Here is a 17,023-nt window from a genome sequence, read left to right as displayed (position 1 = left end):
GGATCAAACCGCTGAGGCAGCGCGGTGACTTGGAAACACGCAGATTACACCGACACACACTCGCAGCGTGAAGTTGGACATAACTTATCAGAGATGCAGATGTTGAAATGGATCAGGGCACCGGCGGCGGTATGTGATCTGATGCAGAGAGGCGATCAATACAATTTGCTGACTGAGATTACTCTGCTGTCCAAGCTGCACACGGACCACCGTCTTCCTCCGCAGAGCCGAGAGTGAAGCTGTATTTTTCTAAATGATAGATATTACACAACAGGGTTTTAATGGGCGTCACTGGCTCAGCGGTTATGAGACCTCAGCACATTAGAGGCCATGTGACCTTTCAAGAGCAACATTAAAAAAACTCCCCAAAAGTGGGTTTTCATTGCACTCCCGCCATCTATCGAGGCATCAAATACAGGTCAGCTTTCGTTTTTGCTGTTGATCATTTTACCCTCATTTCACCAGACTGTGCCACTTGAAAAGCTCAGCACACAAACCGTAATCGCTGCACATCTGGTTACCATTGGGGACAGCGAATGGAGACCACTCTCTGGATTCAGGTCACCTGGTCTGACTGCAACACTTCCACAGACTAAAACGCGTCAGACACACGATTGTTGAAACCACGAGCATTAATATGCTGCTACAAAAAGCCTCCACTATTACTGAGACTTATTACATAAGACTTTCAAACCTGGGACCAAAGTCCTGGGACCAAAGTCAGTGCCTTGCTGTAGTGTGGGAGCGGTGTCTGTGCCCATGCACCCATTGACTCAATCTGTTCAACAGTAACAGATCCGTTCAAGTCGCAGTAAGCCATGACAGGAACCTGAAACTGCGAGATGGAAGTCTGCCTACATTCATTTTATAGGCCCGGCTTTGAGCACAGGAGAGGTTAAGTGGGTTTAAGTACAACAAAGTATATTCTGTTTCAGCAGCAAGACTCTTCCTCCAACATATAAAATGTGACGAGTTTAGCATCTTTCATTTGTGAAATATGCAGCACTTTCTCTCACGTTTGTACTTGTTTGCTTGAAGTCATAACAGAATATGCACCTTTAAATGTTTGTGGTAACAGCGATGATCGTCTGATCACTTCTAGTAACTTAAGTATTTTGTGCTTCAAAGACTGCGAAACTGTCCAAAATATATTTGAAGGCTTTAGAATTAGGCTTTTGGCAACATAATACTCTGGTTGCGTTTAGCATAGTTATAAAATAAAACACCTTTCAAATGACTGAGCCTTAACACTGGTTTGAGGAAATAACACAATCCACACAGATGAATTTACAAATGAAATCTTTATATTTTTTTTCAAAAGAAATGAAGCCCATCCAATCTACCAAATTGAATATTTGCCACCCGTCCACCCGGAATCCACACAAGGCAACAGGCTGCTGCTACAGGTCTTCTCTGCACAACTACAGTAAACAAGTCTTCATGAAACATGCTGGATTCTTCCAGATAATTTTTGCATTCAAACATTTTATTTTGGTAAAATCATACAATTGCACAGCTGAGTATTTCCCATGCGGTGCAGTAGCCTAGAAGCTAATACAGAAAGCAAAGTCTACGTCTAAACAGCGCCGGGGTTCTCTGGAGAATGTGGAACAACTCTCGGGTTCTGCCTGCAACAACCTGCACAGACCCTTCCTGCTCATCTCAAACCAATTCCAACAGCCGCTGTGGAAATCAATCGTGCAGACGTGTTCTACATTCAGAGGGAACTCCAGAGGGTTCATATATGCAAATACAACAATGAGAATAAACCACATGTTTGTTTATTTAAGGATTGCCATGTGCCAGACATTCACTGGAGAAAAATAATCAGGTCAAATTAGAGTAAAGAATCAATAATGCACACAATTGGAGAATCTGAACACTTCAGCACTGATATGCTTAAGATTTTTTGTTGCTCTTTTGACAGCTATATTCCAAACCTTGGCATGTTTGTTCAATTCCATTTCAAATTTTGTTAACCAATTAATAGAATCTAATAGAGATGACTGGCCACGAGGAGGCCCTGGAACAGCTGTGGATATTATTTACTGAGTCCAATGTATCTTAAACATTAAAAAGCTCACACTACCCCGAAATATATAAATTTCACGCAAACAGGTGACATTCAACATTCAAGTGCCAGTGTTTTTTGTACTGTCTTTTGGTCAAGTTACTGAAACTTTCAAAGAATCACTTTGAGGCTTACAAAAATAAATATTTGTCAAAAATGCTTAATAAATTACACAAAACTAGCAGCAAAAGTAGAATCTAGAAATCTGTGCAAATGGCTAAACTCCCCCCCGACTGCTAAATCCCCTGGTCCCAAATAAATCCTGGTTTAAACGTTTAGAACCTGTCCCTTTGTAAACAAGCTGCGTTTTTCACAATCTCCTCCTCACACACAATATTTGGAAGCTTAAGGACACATATCCAAGACATCTATATAAAACTCTAGATGTGCAATAAAATAACTTTTGTAAAACTTGATGGGCACGACGAACAAGGGCCTACACACTTAAATCAAGTAGCACCATTCAATCTCAAGTTCTCAACACTGTCAGTGCATCTGCTTATAGTTCTGTTTCGTTAAAAAAAAAAAAAAAAAGGTTTCAAGGCACAACACACCCGCTGAGAAAGTTGGGAGCATTTTGAGGTGAAACGCCCCATCTCTCCTCTCGATGGCTGCTCCTCTTTGAGAGGAAAAGCCTGCTCCGGCGCCGCGAAGCCACAGATTTGTATACGTCTGAGCAGATAAACTCCCACAGGACCCGACAGTACTTAACTGTTCCATGAGGAAGGTGGCCACTCGCCCCCCCTCCAGTTACACTACGCAACAATTGAAACCAAAGCCAATCGGCGATGCACTGAACGCCACGCCTTCCCCCGCCCCCCCCCCTCCCCTAACCCCAGTGGTCGAAGTGTTGCTCTAACCCGCCGTCTCCTTCGCTGTTTAATCGATAAACCTCAGTGATCACTCAAATGCCTGTCTCTTTAAGATGAACCCTGTCTCTTTAAGATGAACCCTGCCTCCAACGCAGCTTGAAAAGAGAAAACGTTTGTAATTAAGTTAAGCCTGCGACTCAGTGTCTTTCCTCCTTGACCAAAAAACAAAACACTTGCAAGCGTAGAATACCATCTGGGCCTCGTGGTTGCCGGTCGATTCAGGAAACACTAACACCACGCTATGCCCTCCCGATTGCTGTGGTCCTTTATGCAGCCATTTTGAACTTCACTTTCAAGATGGCAGGCATTTTTTGTTTTGATACATGTTTGTAGAGAAACAATTCAAAAATCAAAAAACTGACTCCAGTTTTTCAATTTTGCACACACCTGCACCAAAAATGTCTCACGTAAAAATAAACAAAAAACACCGCCCACTTTAACATTGCTAGCACTTTGTAGCGTACTAGCTGCCGTAACACTGTCAAGTCAATTTAAAAGTGTGGAGTAACAAGTTCCAGCAGTGATTATTCTTGTTGAAACCTCAGCGATCGTTGGCACTGAGCTTAATGACTTATGCGTTTCTTAAGATTACAATAGGAATGGCTATTTCAAAGACTATCATATCCATAAAAAGGAGCCTGTCCAGGATAGAGTGAGCAAAAAAAGAAACAGAAAAACAAAATGTAACTTTGTCCCTTAGGATTAAAATACGGTTGCCTCACAGAGCGGCCCAGTTTGAGTTAGCCGTAGTAAAGGCTCCATTAGCTGTTTGACTATAGAAAAGGCTACATGATGTTCCTGCAATAAATTTGAAGTTCAAATGGAATCATGACTCAGCGCCACAATACCTCAGAGTGTTTGCCAAGGTTTGATTAAATCCAAGCTTATATTAACCTTTCTAATATTTGTTTTTTCACCAAACAATACAGTAAAATCTAATTTAGAGCTCTTGGCCATGTTCATCTGGTGAAATGAGAACATAGAGTGCCTGTTTAAATTCCAAAAGGCACAGTACATTAACATACAAATGATCTTCAGGTTATTCGGTTGTTTCGTTTTGTTTGTTTCTGGGGTTTTTTTCCACAAAAAGAACAAAAATACTTTTAACAATGAAAGCCCGAAGTTGCTATCGGACAATGCATGTCAGCATCCATGCTCACTCTGAGGTGTGCGAATCTCTGCGTTCTCCGGCGCATCAAACGTGCTGGTGGACTTTTCCTTTGCCTCGTGCGGAGCACTTCCTTTTTGAGAGAAGCATAATGGCAGAGAACCAGGGTTGGTAATGTACTGTGTGTCAGTGAAGCTACACAGGGAGGGTTTGTTGTTATGGTCTGGCTTTAAGTTAACATGTGGTTTCCCTTGGGTTGGCTTGCAACCAGTTTCCTATGGCGGCTAGTTGCCCCACCAATCCACACTACCAGAGTGGCTGTAATTGCCTCCGTAGCCGTCGTTGTTGTAGAAGTTGCCGCCGCCTCCGCCTCCACCACCAAAGCCACCTGTGGAGGATAAAGTCAGGGGGTCAGCACTATTTCAATCAAACAGACGATTGTTTTAGGTTTTACATACAGGTTTAAATGGTGTTCAGTTAAAGTGAAACACAGATGAAAGGGGAAAGATGTTTTCTTACCACCTCCGCCGCCAAAGCCACGATTTCCTCCAGCGCCGCCACGCCCACGGCTGCTGGGGAAGTTTCCGGGGCCACCAGACGTCTGACGGTAGTCTCTAGCTCCGAAACCGCCAGAGAACCTACACAACAATGTACGTTTGTTAGGCGCAGATTTTATGAAGGTACCTTTTAAATATCACAAGTGGTTGAAGCCATGTTGTTTTTGTAGATATGATCCATAAGAACAATGCAAAGCAGCAAAACAGCAACAGTTCAAATTAATGAAGCCCAAAAGGAGTACCGTTTGTCACATGACAAACACCTGACCATTTGTTCCTGCTCGGGACAATTACCTCTTGGAGCGTCCACCCCGGGTGGTGGTCTTGTGCTGATGCTCGTAGGCCAGGCTCTCAAGCCAGGAGGGCACCTCCTGGTGGGCCTCCACCAAAATGTCCAGCAAATCTTTGGTTATGTTGCTGTTTTTGTCGTTAAAGAACGACGTGGCCAGACCTGCACAAAAACAGAAAAGATTGGCATGAAAGATTATAGACATTAAAAGATGAATCTATATTACTGATTGAAAATTGGTAAAAAACTAAACAGATTTGAAAAAGGGCCATACCAAGGTTGCCCACACGTCCCGTACGGCCAATACGGTGAACGTATTCCTCAATGTCACTGGGCAGATCAAAGTTAATGACATGCTTCACATTGCTGATGTCCAGACCTCTGGCAGCCACCTGGGAAAATAAGGAAATATCAAATTAAAGTTAGAAGAAAATACTATAAAAAACAAGATGGTGAGACCACAAAAACAACTTTCAGTGGACAGCTAAAACCTGTTTGTTCAACCAAAGCCACAGATTGCTCTTTGACCCAGTTGACCTGGTTTCTTCTCCCAAATGAGTCAAAAGCAAAAATAAAAAGCTTGCGACATTTCGTATAATGCCCCTTTTTTAAAAACAGTCAACAAAAGATCCCGTTACCATTGAGCTTAAATTCATGGAGTTTGCCATCCTGGAACTGGATCATTTCTAGTTATGATAATGTTTTATTTGCACTTGTTTAATATAAATTTAGCATACCGAAGCGTCACGCTAAACATTCAAGATGGGCTGCGTCTCAGTTAAGAAAATCACGATGACTACTTACAGCTGTAGCCACCAAGATGGGGCAGCGTCCGGACCGGAACTGATTCAGAGCCTCCTCTCGGTCTCTCTGGGACCGGTCTCCATGGATGCTGGTGCAGGAGTAACCCTCGTGGTAGAGGAAGTCCTCCAGGGCATCGGCTCCTTTCTTGGTTTCCACAAACACCAGAGTCAACGACTCTTTGACTGTGAAGCCGGAAAACAAAGAGGATGAGACAAACGGGAGGAGAACAGGAGGGTATAAATCATTGATAACTGGGTACGGATGGATGTTTGTTACTAAAGATGGGAGCAGGAACATAAAACTCAATCCATGAGGAGAACTGCAATTTACATGCACTTCTCCTCCCCTAAAGTCCTTTATTTCTCTTCCCTCGTGGTCTAAACTAGACTTCTAGAAACGGTTCACTGAAGTGACAGTTTGGTGCCATTAAATCTATCACAGCCATCTAAGAGCTCTTTCTATGACACCCAGCCACCGTGGTCACGCTGAGTCAGCGTTGATAACACACCAACTCTACGGCTAGGAAGGACTTCCTTTTTAGAGGAGAGAGACTGAGTGACATTGCAGAATTTGAGTCAATAGAGTGCAAGGAAAATGCTATTGTTGGTCCTACAAGCTCTTATTGGAAATGAAAGGAACAAAAAAAAGTAAGACAGGGTGTCAGCTGGGAGCAGAGGGACAGGGTGGACTGTGGGATGTGATGTCTCTGGTTTGTGGGTCAGAGTAAAATGATGATATGTTCACACTTACCGGGTTTGTTGGGGTCCGGCACACTTTCCGGAACATCACTGGGAATAACTAAGATAAAACCAAACCGGCCAGTAAACATCAGGCTTGTCAGTACACAAATATAACAACTTGAGATCAATATGGAGAAGCAAACCCACTAAACACGGAAAGTCATATCACCCCTGTATGACATTTTATCTTTCACGGCAAGGTCTTGCTATAATGAACAACATTTGTAAGCAGAGACGTAGCAACGTCAATCATAGCTTGATATGGGGCAGACTGAGAAATACACGATGATGTATTAGAGCCCTATGTGACCGTTTCATAATTAGATGCATTTCTTACCTGTGGCATTGAGCAGATCAAGGAGGAAGGACCTCTTGTCTGTCTCTTCGACCCAAACCACCTTCTGGGTGATGTTTTCTGAAGTGGAACCAACACGGCCCACCGCCAGGAAAATGTAGTCCTCCAGGAAGTCCCGAGCGAGGATCTATGCAAACAAATCAAATGGATAAGTATGCAGGTACATTTATCTCACTTAGTAAGACTCGTTCTACTTGTTGACTGTCCTAACCTACCTGAATCTCCTTGGGGAAGGTGGCACTGAACATCATGGTCTGGCGGACGCCTTTAGGTGGCATCGTATCCTGCTCCACGATGCGTCTGATCTGTGGCTCGAAACCCATATCCAACATGCGGTCGGCCTCATCCAGGATCAAGAAGCTGCAGAGACGTAATTCACATTTAATCCCAAAACAAAAATACACAAGTAGTGGAGTCTGTTTCAACAAAGAATGTCTTTATGGATCCTTGTATTCTACTGACTTGCAATAGTCCAGACCGATCTTGCCCCTCTCCATCATGTCAACCAGACGTCCAGGCGTGGCCACCAGCAGGTGACAGCCTCTCTCCAGCTCCCTGATCTGCTGGCCAATATCAGCACCTCCATACACCACGCAGGGGCGCACACGTGAGCGATAGGCAAACTACAATGTAGGGAGGAAAGAAATGGTTTAAGATGCATATTCTATGTATATTCAAAAGACTTCTTCTATGTGGTGTCGGATAGTCACTCACCTTTCTCGCCTCATCGTAGATCTGCAAGGCCAGCTCTCTGGTGGGAGCCAGAACAAGGGAGAGTGGGTACTGCTTACGGCGGCCATACCTTCCACTATCCTGAGGATGAAAGAAAGAAGGTTCATTAGCCACAATCAGATGGCAGGTTAAGTTCAATCATTGTGCATTTTCTTTCCCCAATACCTGTCCATTGTTCTTGGCGGTCTGCTCTCCTGGCCCGTCGCTGTAAATTTGACTAAGCACTGGCAGCAAGAAAGCAGCAGTCTTTCCGGACCCTAGAAGACACACGATTACGTTAGACTACCTAAAACAAAATATAAAACCATGGAGCCAAAAGGTGTAAGATAAATGATACATCAAGCTCGACCAATGATAATCTAATAAGAGAAAAGGCTGGTTGGTCTACTTCAGGCGGTCAAATGCAGGCATTGAGAACATATAGAAATACTCACCAGTCTGGGCGCAAGCCATCAAGTCTCTCTTGGACTTGATGATGGGGATCGCATGCTTCTGAACCGGGGTGGGACAGGTGTAGCGGGTCAGGTTGATGTTCCCCATGATGATCTCGCCCATGTCCACATCGTGAAACTACAGAACAACCAGACAGTCAGTAAAAAGGCACAAACGCTTCTATTAAAACCTATAAGATATAATTCTATATACAGACATACGCTGTCAATGTGGGGAGGGCAGTTGCTTCCGGTTGCCTCCACGGGAATATCATCATATTTCTCAAAGTTTATTCCAGTGTTGCTTGCAGCAAAAAGCTCTCTGGAAGAAAACATTAGCAAAAGTTGAGATCGAATCCAAATACAAGACTTCCGTTATTTTGTGTTATTTTTGAGCAAAATCTTTCTTACGCTTCCTGGCGCTCGTTGACAGCAGTGGGCTTGGACCAGTCGTCATTGGACTCGTCCCCCCACCGGCTGCTTCCACCACCAGAAAAGCCCCCGCGCTCATATCTGTACACACAAGTGTGTTAGTGTGTAGAGCCAAAAGAAGCCCTTTAATGTCTTATTTAATATGACAATATCAGAACATTATTTAATTAAAAATGAACATGGGCATAGAAAGTAAACTATAAAATAAACTCATTCAGATAATATTGAATGCTGCGTTACCAAATTTCAGATTATAAAACTTTAAGACATCGTATTGAAACAAACTTTGCGGACTCAAAAACTCAAAGTACGTTATCAAATGTAAACGTTACACACCTTCCCCTTCCGCCTCCACCTCCGCCACGTTCATTGAAGAAGGTAGACTTGGACCTGTCGTTGGAACGTCCACCGAAGCTGTTGTAGGCAGCATCCCTCGGAGCGCCTGCCCAGTTTCCATCTCCGCTAAATCCTGTAACCAACAGAGCCGGTCAGTGACACCGGCTTTGCGCAAAGCGGCGGTCATCAGATGGCGCCACTTTCTTACCAAAAGCGGCGCAAAGATCATTCCCATAAGTGCACAGCTAACTATTTTATATAACTGCAAATCCATGATGCAGGGTAGCATTCTGCTATTGTAACTGTATGTGTAACAAGGGTGGGGGAGGGCGAAGTTTCCATCTTAAAACTACACCGCCACTCTGAAAAACCAGGGCTATAGTTTGACATTTTAAGGCATGACAGGGTTTTCCCACCTGCATTTTGCAAAGGTTGAGTAAACGGGCCTCCACCCCTGTTACCACGGTAGGCGCCACGCCCACCTCTATCATTGCGTGGGGGTCCCCGCCCTCCAAAGCCCCCATTTGTGCGATTGTCGTGGTACCCATTCACAAATCCATTGCTGCTTCCGCCGTCCCATCCAGGCGTATCTTTGTGGAAAGACAAAAAAAGGCTTGAGCGGAAAAGAGCACGATGCTGCACATTTGTGCCAGAAAGCAAATACTCAAGTCTCACTATTAGCCATAAGTTGCTCTTTTGGAGACTGACTTACTAAAAAAAATAAAATAATGCTGCAACATTTGTCATCAAATAGTTCAAAAGAAATTGGGCAAAAAAGCAAAGCAAGTTCTACACCTACAAAAGATTAAGCAATCAAATGGATTTGGTAGTAGCTGAGGCTATGTCACAATAGCTTGACTGGGCAGACCGGCCACACAGATCTAGTCTGGTGAAGCTCTATATTCATACCTGTGGGCCAATAGTTAAATGTCAAAGGGGAAAGCTTTCCAACGCCGATCTATGTGTTGTAGATCCGTCCTTAGCTTCAAAACGTGGAGGAACACCTACACCGTCTAGTATTTTCCAAACAAGCTAAAAATGTACCATAGATTTAGGTCAGTTTGGGGAGCATTTGGGGCCTCATTGCACTGCATTGCAATCACAATGGAGTGGTCTCACCGACGTCACGATCGCCTTAGTTACGAGGTCGGTCGGCCATGTTGGAGTACATACAGATCCTACATGGCGGCGCGTAAACAAGGAAGTGCGGCGAAAATACAATACTTTGAATCACTGGATAGTGCATCAAAGGTTCGCTACCTGGCCAAATTGAAGGTTATTGGTAACTTGGATCCCTATACGATGAGTGCAGATCGTTTCAGTGCCGATCCTACTTATCTTCCATCGGTAAACTACGCCAACATCTACACGTATCTCGTGAACACCCCCAGTCCTTACACAAAAGACGAGCTGGAGTGCTACAAAGGGCTCGACGCTTATAATCAGTTTGTCAGTGGATGGGTCCGAGACGTCAAAGCAACGGTCGTCGACAATTCTCATCTCGTCATTGGAAGAGTAAATATATACAGATCTGGTCCGATATTTAGCAATATTCAATGTTTACTCAGCGCAAACAGACACGTGTGTTTGTTTACATTGTACGTGCACGTTGTGTGCGTAGGAATTCACTTTCAACTAACCCCTAACTTCATCCCCCCCACACATATATATATATATATATATATATACATATATATATATATATATATATATGATCTGACGTTAAACTCATATCAAGCAATGCTGAGGCTGCATCTCTGTGTTTCGCCTGTTGTACACGCTCGACACATCTCTGGTACCGACTGCTGTCACGGGCCGATGAAGCTTCGGTAACCTTCTCATGTCAAAGTTTAATTTATATTTCCTTTATTAAATACTGTTCACAAACGAATTTGTATATAAAATCACGTACCACTTATAAAGTGATCCGCACATACTCTAGTGTACGCCAAATTCCATTCCTTTATATCTCGAGAGATGCGTGACAGCCATTTCTCGCGACGTCGCTTGGATAGCTCCTTTGTGTCATTTCCTTGATGTGTAATGACCGCTGGCAAACGAAAGAATGATTTCTTGTCTCTATCAGCTCTGCTGCCACAACCAAAGACAGCACAAAAGTTCACCACCGATAGGTTATGCGACTCAGCCGTGCATGCCAGTGGCTTTGTGTGTACTCCAACATGGCCGACAGCTAAACTGTGACGTCACACGAGACCACTCCATAGGCAAGAAAGTGAAAAATAGTTACAGATGTAGCATGCAGACTCTCCCCCCCCCCCCCCAATATTCCTTTTACTCGTTATACGCAACATCGACAGTCTGCTAGCCCAAAAGAACATTTCTGGTGCATTATCACACTGTCACATGAAATGCACAGTGCAAACCAGCTAAAGGTTCCTTCGGCACGCATATGAACCGCGGATTATTTTCCCAGTGGAATGATTTCATGACTGCAATTAACAGAGATTAAAGGGTATGACTGTTTAAACAATGCAGTGGAGAGAACTTGATTTATTGCGGCTTGCGCTCTCGTGGTGGAGTGTGTGCGTCTTTGTTTGGAGAGAATAGTAAAGCGCAAACACAAGTTTATATGCGATGAGGTAATCGATGTTTCGCGGTACGTGTATATACACACACACACACACACACAGGGCTATGAGACTTGACAGGGATTTTTTCACATTCACTTAATGAGTCAGTCAATTTTATAAGAAAAATTACCAATTAAATGCTAAAACATTTGAAAAATGCGTTTTTTTTACTTAAATTGCATGTATAATTAGTCAAAATGGTATAATACGCATCAACGGGTGAAATAACAGTTCTGTTATATTAGAGAACATTTGAAAATAAAAACATAGTGGCATAATGTAAAAAGAGGATATTATTGAAAAGCTTCATCGCCCAGCCCTACTTCCGCTGACATCGGCTCATTATTAGTAAGACAGCCACTCGCGATGCAGTGCAGTCTTGTAGGCACCATCCCCATGCACCAGAAGCAGCTTTAATTGCAAGCTTTAGCACCGTTAAGCCCAGATTTCTGCTGCTGTTTTTCAAGCGACCATGACAAAGCAAGGGCACATTGATTACGACCCAGTGTTCAGTTCGGTCGTTCATATACACACACACACGCGCATATATATATATATACATATATATACATATATACACACACACACTATGTAAATCTGCCAACAAGTAGATGGCATGCAGGTAGAGGTCAAAGTATACCACATCTGTTTCGCTGACCCCCACTGTAGGCCTGGTAAAAGGCAAACTCCTGAGAGGCCAGTCCTGGGTAACCTGAGCAAAGGTAGGGAAGCAGGCTATAAAAGACCCATAACTACTGACTCATACAGTACGAGCGCTGGGCTTGACTTTACACTAAGTCACCAATCTTAGTCATCCCCTCGTGCTGTATAGATGTTTTATAGTGTTTGATCACACTCTGCCTGCCATGGTTGTCTGTACTGTTAGAAGAAACTTGGGGGATATTTGCAGGTGAAATATGGGCTTACATATACAGTTGAAGAAAAACGCTTTTTTAATGCTTCAACAGACAAAAAAATTCCACTCACTACAGTTAAGAAAAGCATTAACCCAGCAAGCATATGCTTATAGAAAATTGCCCATTATTTTGAATGCAAGTACCCTAGTAGAGAGAAGCACATCAATTAATCATGAGCACATTCATCTTTACTGTAAAGTGTACAGCTGGAAAACGCTCAATCTTCACACTGGCTCTGCTGGTGTGTAAAATGGCTATTTCATGCATCTGGAAATGCAAGTTGCCCTCAACGAAAACAGACAGAAGGGACTTACACAGATTTACTGGTGCCACTGAATAACCGTACTGTCTACCAGCGGAATAAGCATTTCCTGCTGTGGAATGAGAAAACAGTAAAAAATAAGACAAAAAAAACATCAAGTGTGCAATGACACAGTACCATTATGAAAAGATTTTTGAAAATGTAAAATGATCTGGCGAATTATGCCAAGCACAGCATTTGTCTTGATTTAAGGCCTTTATGAGGCACTACAAGTCCAGGATAAAAACTTCAAACCCACCTCACCATAGCTACAAATAACCCACCCTCCACATTCCCCTTCATCAGAGCAGCCAAACGCTAGCACTCCTCTTACTCACATGTGAGCCAAGAATAAACTTGTGAAAGATTACCAATGACAAAAGTTCAAATGTGACATAATATTGAAATTTGCCTCATTCTCTTCCTTATGATCAGCCTGGGGTGAACAGTTCAGGCTAGGATAGTACCACTTAATTTAAGCCACGCTACGCAATCGTGCCAGAAAACAGCTTTCTCTCCTCTTTCTGTGCACTTCTAAAGGTAGAAAAATGGTCAGAAGCAGCAAAAACACTGCAGAACACCTTTGTCTTGGCTGGTAAAGATCGATTGAGTCACAATTAACCCCTTTTTCTCAATTGTGCTTGCTTTTACCTTGCTCTGATGGGCTTCAAACACTAAGAAGACCACCACAAGCTAGACCAGATGGTCTGACTGTGGGTCAGTAAGAGTGTTCGATTAAACTTACCGTTTTTAGGTGCATCTTTGTTTCTCAAGTGAGGTGGAATGTAACGCCCTGGGTGGAGGTAAAAAGAGTCATGTGCCATATACAATACACTCATTCTTAAAACTGTAAGATTGGCATTATTGACAAACTGAACGTATAAATATAAGACCCTATCCTATCAACAATAAACTAGTTTTCCTCAAAGAAAACTACACCCCCAAAAGGGTAAATCTCACTTTCTGGTGTACTGTGAATATATATAGTATATTGTTAGTTGCAAGAGTTGATTTTGTGGCATAATGTTTAACTATTGGAAATTACTAATACTATATTGTAAATATACACATCTCATTTATTAGAGATCATCAGTTGTTTGCATTAGCCAATTTATTATACCATCAATACAGAAGTAGCAGATTGTAAAAACAATTACACAAGGATCAACTCATGCTTATGTCATCAATTTATGACACAAGACGTATTTTAGTAAGATGTGCTTTATTACTTACTGCCAGTTCCTCCGCCTTGTCCCTCAGCAGAGTTCAAGTCTAGGGCAGCAAGCTACAAAAATGGGGAAACATGTAAGAATGCCATTTGGTTTAAATTCAGATAAGCAGTTGACTAAGAAACTATCAATAGTAGACAATGAAGACTCGCACACGATAACTATTGATTAAATAAATTTATAATCTATATAATATCTCAAACAACTATCAATATTAAACCGGTTTTTATTTATTAAAACAGCTAAATGTACCCAACAACCGCCATGGAATGATGGCACAACCACATTAATCTGTGACCATCAAACAGAAACGCTTACAAATTAAATAAGACAACACAAAAGTTAGTAGTTTATTAGATCACTTTAATACATACACTACCGTCTAAGTCGATGCGGTTAACGGTACTCACTGAATGATTTATTTACATGAGAGCTTACAGTTCAGAAACATGAACGGTGGATAAAAAAAATCGCTGCCTAACATTTTTTTCCTGCGCCACGTTTCAGGTCGAGAAGGCCCAACGTTAGCCGGCTAACTTCGCAGGACACCGGTAGGATCAGATAACTGTTAGCGAACATTATAGGTTTCAAGTAATTTAAATATATCTCCACACAATTTGAGTTCCACATCACATTGACAATTGTTAGCCTCTCCAACAAAGTGAAACGCCGGTCTAACAGTTAGCTTTCACAGCATAGTGACGAGCTCCGCCATCACAATCTTCTCTACGGCGACATCGTTTCACCTCCATTTTAGCAGCCGCAGCGTTAGCTTAGCTGGAGGCTAGCGACTTAAGCTCACGAAGCTAACCTCTTTCTCTATCGAAACTACGTGCGCGTTGACGGGAAAAAACACAATTTTTTTAAAGAAACAAATTATCAAGTAAGGAATTAAAAGTACTCACCTGCTGATCTAGACCGTGTGGATTATCAACGACCACATGACTCATAACTAAAGAGAGTATTGGGGATTATTTCTGAAGAGAAAGGATTTTCTTTTGTTAGCACGACCCGGCTAAATGCTGTTACGTGAAATTCCTTTTTCTGTACAAAATTACGACCTTGAACCAACGGTTTACCTGTGAAGTTAGCGTAGACGATTGCGTTTCTTTAAATAAATAAAACGATGGTTGTTATAAATATAAATTCCGTTTTTAAGTTTCCAAATGAAATGATTAAAGTGAAGCTGTAGAACAGGAACTCTGCCGGCAGGCTCGACCGTGGTGGAATGAGACACTGAGGACTCAGGTAGCGCGAGATATCGCTTCTGTAACCTCAGGCCAACGGGTCCGTTGGGCACATCTCGCGAGAGTTCTCGTCGTCTCAGGGATTGGTGTACAAAAAACTGCTATTTTGCAGACACATGAAACCAATCATTGAGGCAGTGGTGGAAGAAGGAAATTAGATTATAATACTATGACAACACTGTCAGAATACTCCACTTTAAGTTAAAGTACTGCTTTCAAAACATTAAACATTAAAATTATGTCGGAAAAAAAGTATAATCAACTTGATTAACTTTGTGGAAACCGAGGAGGGATCCTTCCTCCAAAACAGACAATTTCATGTCAGATGCACAGAGAGTAGACTAAATTAACAAGTGTAAGACAACACCTTGGATAAACTGAATGATAATATAAATTACAAAGAGTGCAAACATAAAGCATATGGATCTGGGAAGACAAGCAATATTCTAGGCGGGCCACACATCCTCCTCTGTATCACAAAGACAGTGAGACAAAGACGACATTTTACTCATTAGAAACACAACAATACCATTCACACAGAGGGAGAAGGGGTGTAGCTGAGTCTCCTGTAGCACAAAACTGTGGGCCAGAGATGCCGGTATCTGTAGTGTTTTATATAAACTGTTTACCCTGATCGGTTACAAACGTCCTTTAAGGTCAGCAGGGTCTCGCATAAGCTCAACCAAAGCCTTACCCCATGTCTTCCATGCACAACCCCCTCCTCTCATTCTCTCTTCTGGCAGTGGGCCCTCTGTTCTGCATACAGTGAGGCCTGTTCTAGTCATTTATCCCCTGACTTTATACTGACTTTATACTGTGCCAGTATAGAGTGGGGCCTGAGTGGACCATATGTTGCTGGCATAAGGTACACAAGAGGTAATTGGCCACTCAGGGAGAGGTCAACTGGTGTGAGTTCTCAGAAATGGCACGCGATGAGTGAGGCTGGAAGTTCCCCTTACTCCAAGGCATCACTCCTCAGGTAATAATCTGTCCACCAATCGACAACTGAGATGAGTCAATGTAACATTGATACAACAAAAAGTGACCCTCTCTGGAGACGTATTCCCTAAAACCAGACTCATTGTTCATACTACTTGTCTGAGCCTCTTTGGCAGGTTAAACAGGAACATCTGTGTTTATGTTTGTACTTATCTGCCTCAGGTTTCAACTTGATTTTTATGCAATTATTAGTCATTCAGTGACGTATAGCATCATATCCCGGCAGGCAGGCCAAACACCAAGGTGTGCCAATTGACTCAAAAAATGTTGCTCAACTTGATAAAAGTAGGTGTGAGGTCTTTAAACTGAGTATAAGTTTCTAAACTTTTCAGCTCTTCTGTCCTTTTTTTCGGAACACTTGAACTCTCTGGGTTTTTGGCAACCACTCTTCAAATATTCCCAACAGAAAAACTAATAGTGGACTTTTTAGTCTGTCCTTCACACAATATACGTCTTGAGGTGTGTGTGGCAGGATATGTGGCCCCATCTGCTGGACATAATACAAGTTCATATTTACACCAGAGTCCATTCAGCCATCAATACTGTTTATTTTCAATCATACAAATGCTTTTTTTTGTAGCAGCACCAACCGAACTTCTATATTTTATGTATCACTGACAATTAAACCGGATTTTCTAAACAGCATCAACATGAAAGAAAAAATACAAAAATGTACATTCTTTTGAGCAATGTTTATATCTGTCTTTTTATGTATTTGTCTCTATGGACCCTGAGTCTGAAATAAAGTCTATCTATCTATATACAAGTATAGCATTGTTAGCCCAGTTCCCTACCGTCATTATTAATAGTAACACATTTATAATCAACAGTTTTTACAGATTATTAGACCATTAACTACACTCTTCACAATGATAAGTATATATACATATATACAGTGTGTGCAGGACCATTACTTGGCCAGGAGCAGGGACTTCATCGTGTCCTGTCACTGTAAAATGCACACAAAACTTAATTTGTGAGCTTTAGCGGTGTAGATGTTGTGAACTTTGTT

General features: G+C 42.3%; 1 protein-coding gene across 8 annotated transcripts; it reads right to left on the bottom strand.

Annotated features, from left to right (window-relative positions):
- Window positions 1-1,282: 1,282 nt before the first annotated feature.
- Window positions 1,283-14,983, bottom strand: ddx3xa (DEAD-box helicase 3 X-linked a). 8 transcript variants are annotated; one of them, XM_079277692.1, is made up of 22 exons: window positions 14,845-14,983; window positions 14,671-14,742; window positions 13,770-13,821; window positions 13,282-13,329; window positions 12,550-12,609; window positions 11,959-12,030; window positions 9,210-9,317; window positions 8,728-8,860; window positions 8,371-8,472; window positions 8,182-8,281; window positions 7,963-8,098; window positions 7,694-7,785; window positions 7,511-7,609; window positions 7,259-7,419; window positions 7,012-7,156; window positions 6,779-6,923; window positions 6,452-6,499; window positions 5,702-5,883; window positions 5,172-5,289; window positions 4,903-5,059; window positions 4,571-4,689; window positions 1,283-4,439 (listed from the first exon to the last, which is right to left on the bottom strand). In XM_079277692.1, exons 2-22 carry the CDS (start codon window positions 14,713-14,715, stop codon window positions 4,336-4,338), a joined length of 2,226 nt encoding a protein of 741 aa, XP_079133818.1. In that variant the 5' UTR covers window positions 14,716-14,742; window positions 14,845-14,983; the 3' UTR covers window positions 1,283-4,335. The 8 variants fall into 8 exon arrangements, with proteins under 8 accessions (XP_079133818.1, XP_079133820.1, XP_079133819.1 ...); XM_079277694.1 differs by having other exon boundaries at window positions 11,977-12,030; XM_079277693.1 differs by having other exon boundaries at window positions 14,671-14,983.
- Between the last annotated feature and the right edge of the window lie 2,040 nt (window positions 14,984-17,023).

This window comes from Melanostigma gelatinosum, assembly GCF_949748355.1.
Source record: "Melanostigma gelatinosum genome assembly, chromosome: 10".
Classification (NCBI taxonomy): Eukaryota; Metazoa; Chordata; class Actinopteri; order Perciformes; family Zoarcidae; genus Melanostigma; species Melanostigma gelatinosum.
This window is presented reverse-complemented; position numbering and strand designations above follow the sequence as displayed.

Coding starts and splice junctions, on each gene's coding strand:
- ddx3xa (XM_079277693.1), bottom strand. CDS start 14,715: ATGAGTCATGTGGTCGTTGATAATCCACACGGTCTAGATCAGCAG. Junction 12,031..12,549: donor AGTGGCACCAGTAAATCTGT/GTAAGTCCCTTC, acceptor ACCTTTGCTCAG/GTTACCCAGGACTGGCCTCT. Junction 4,440..4,570: donor TGGCTTTGGCGGCGGAGGTG/GTAAGAAAACAT, acceptor TATCCTCCACAG/GTGGCTTTGGTGGTGGAGGC.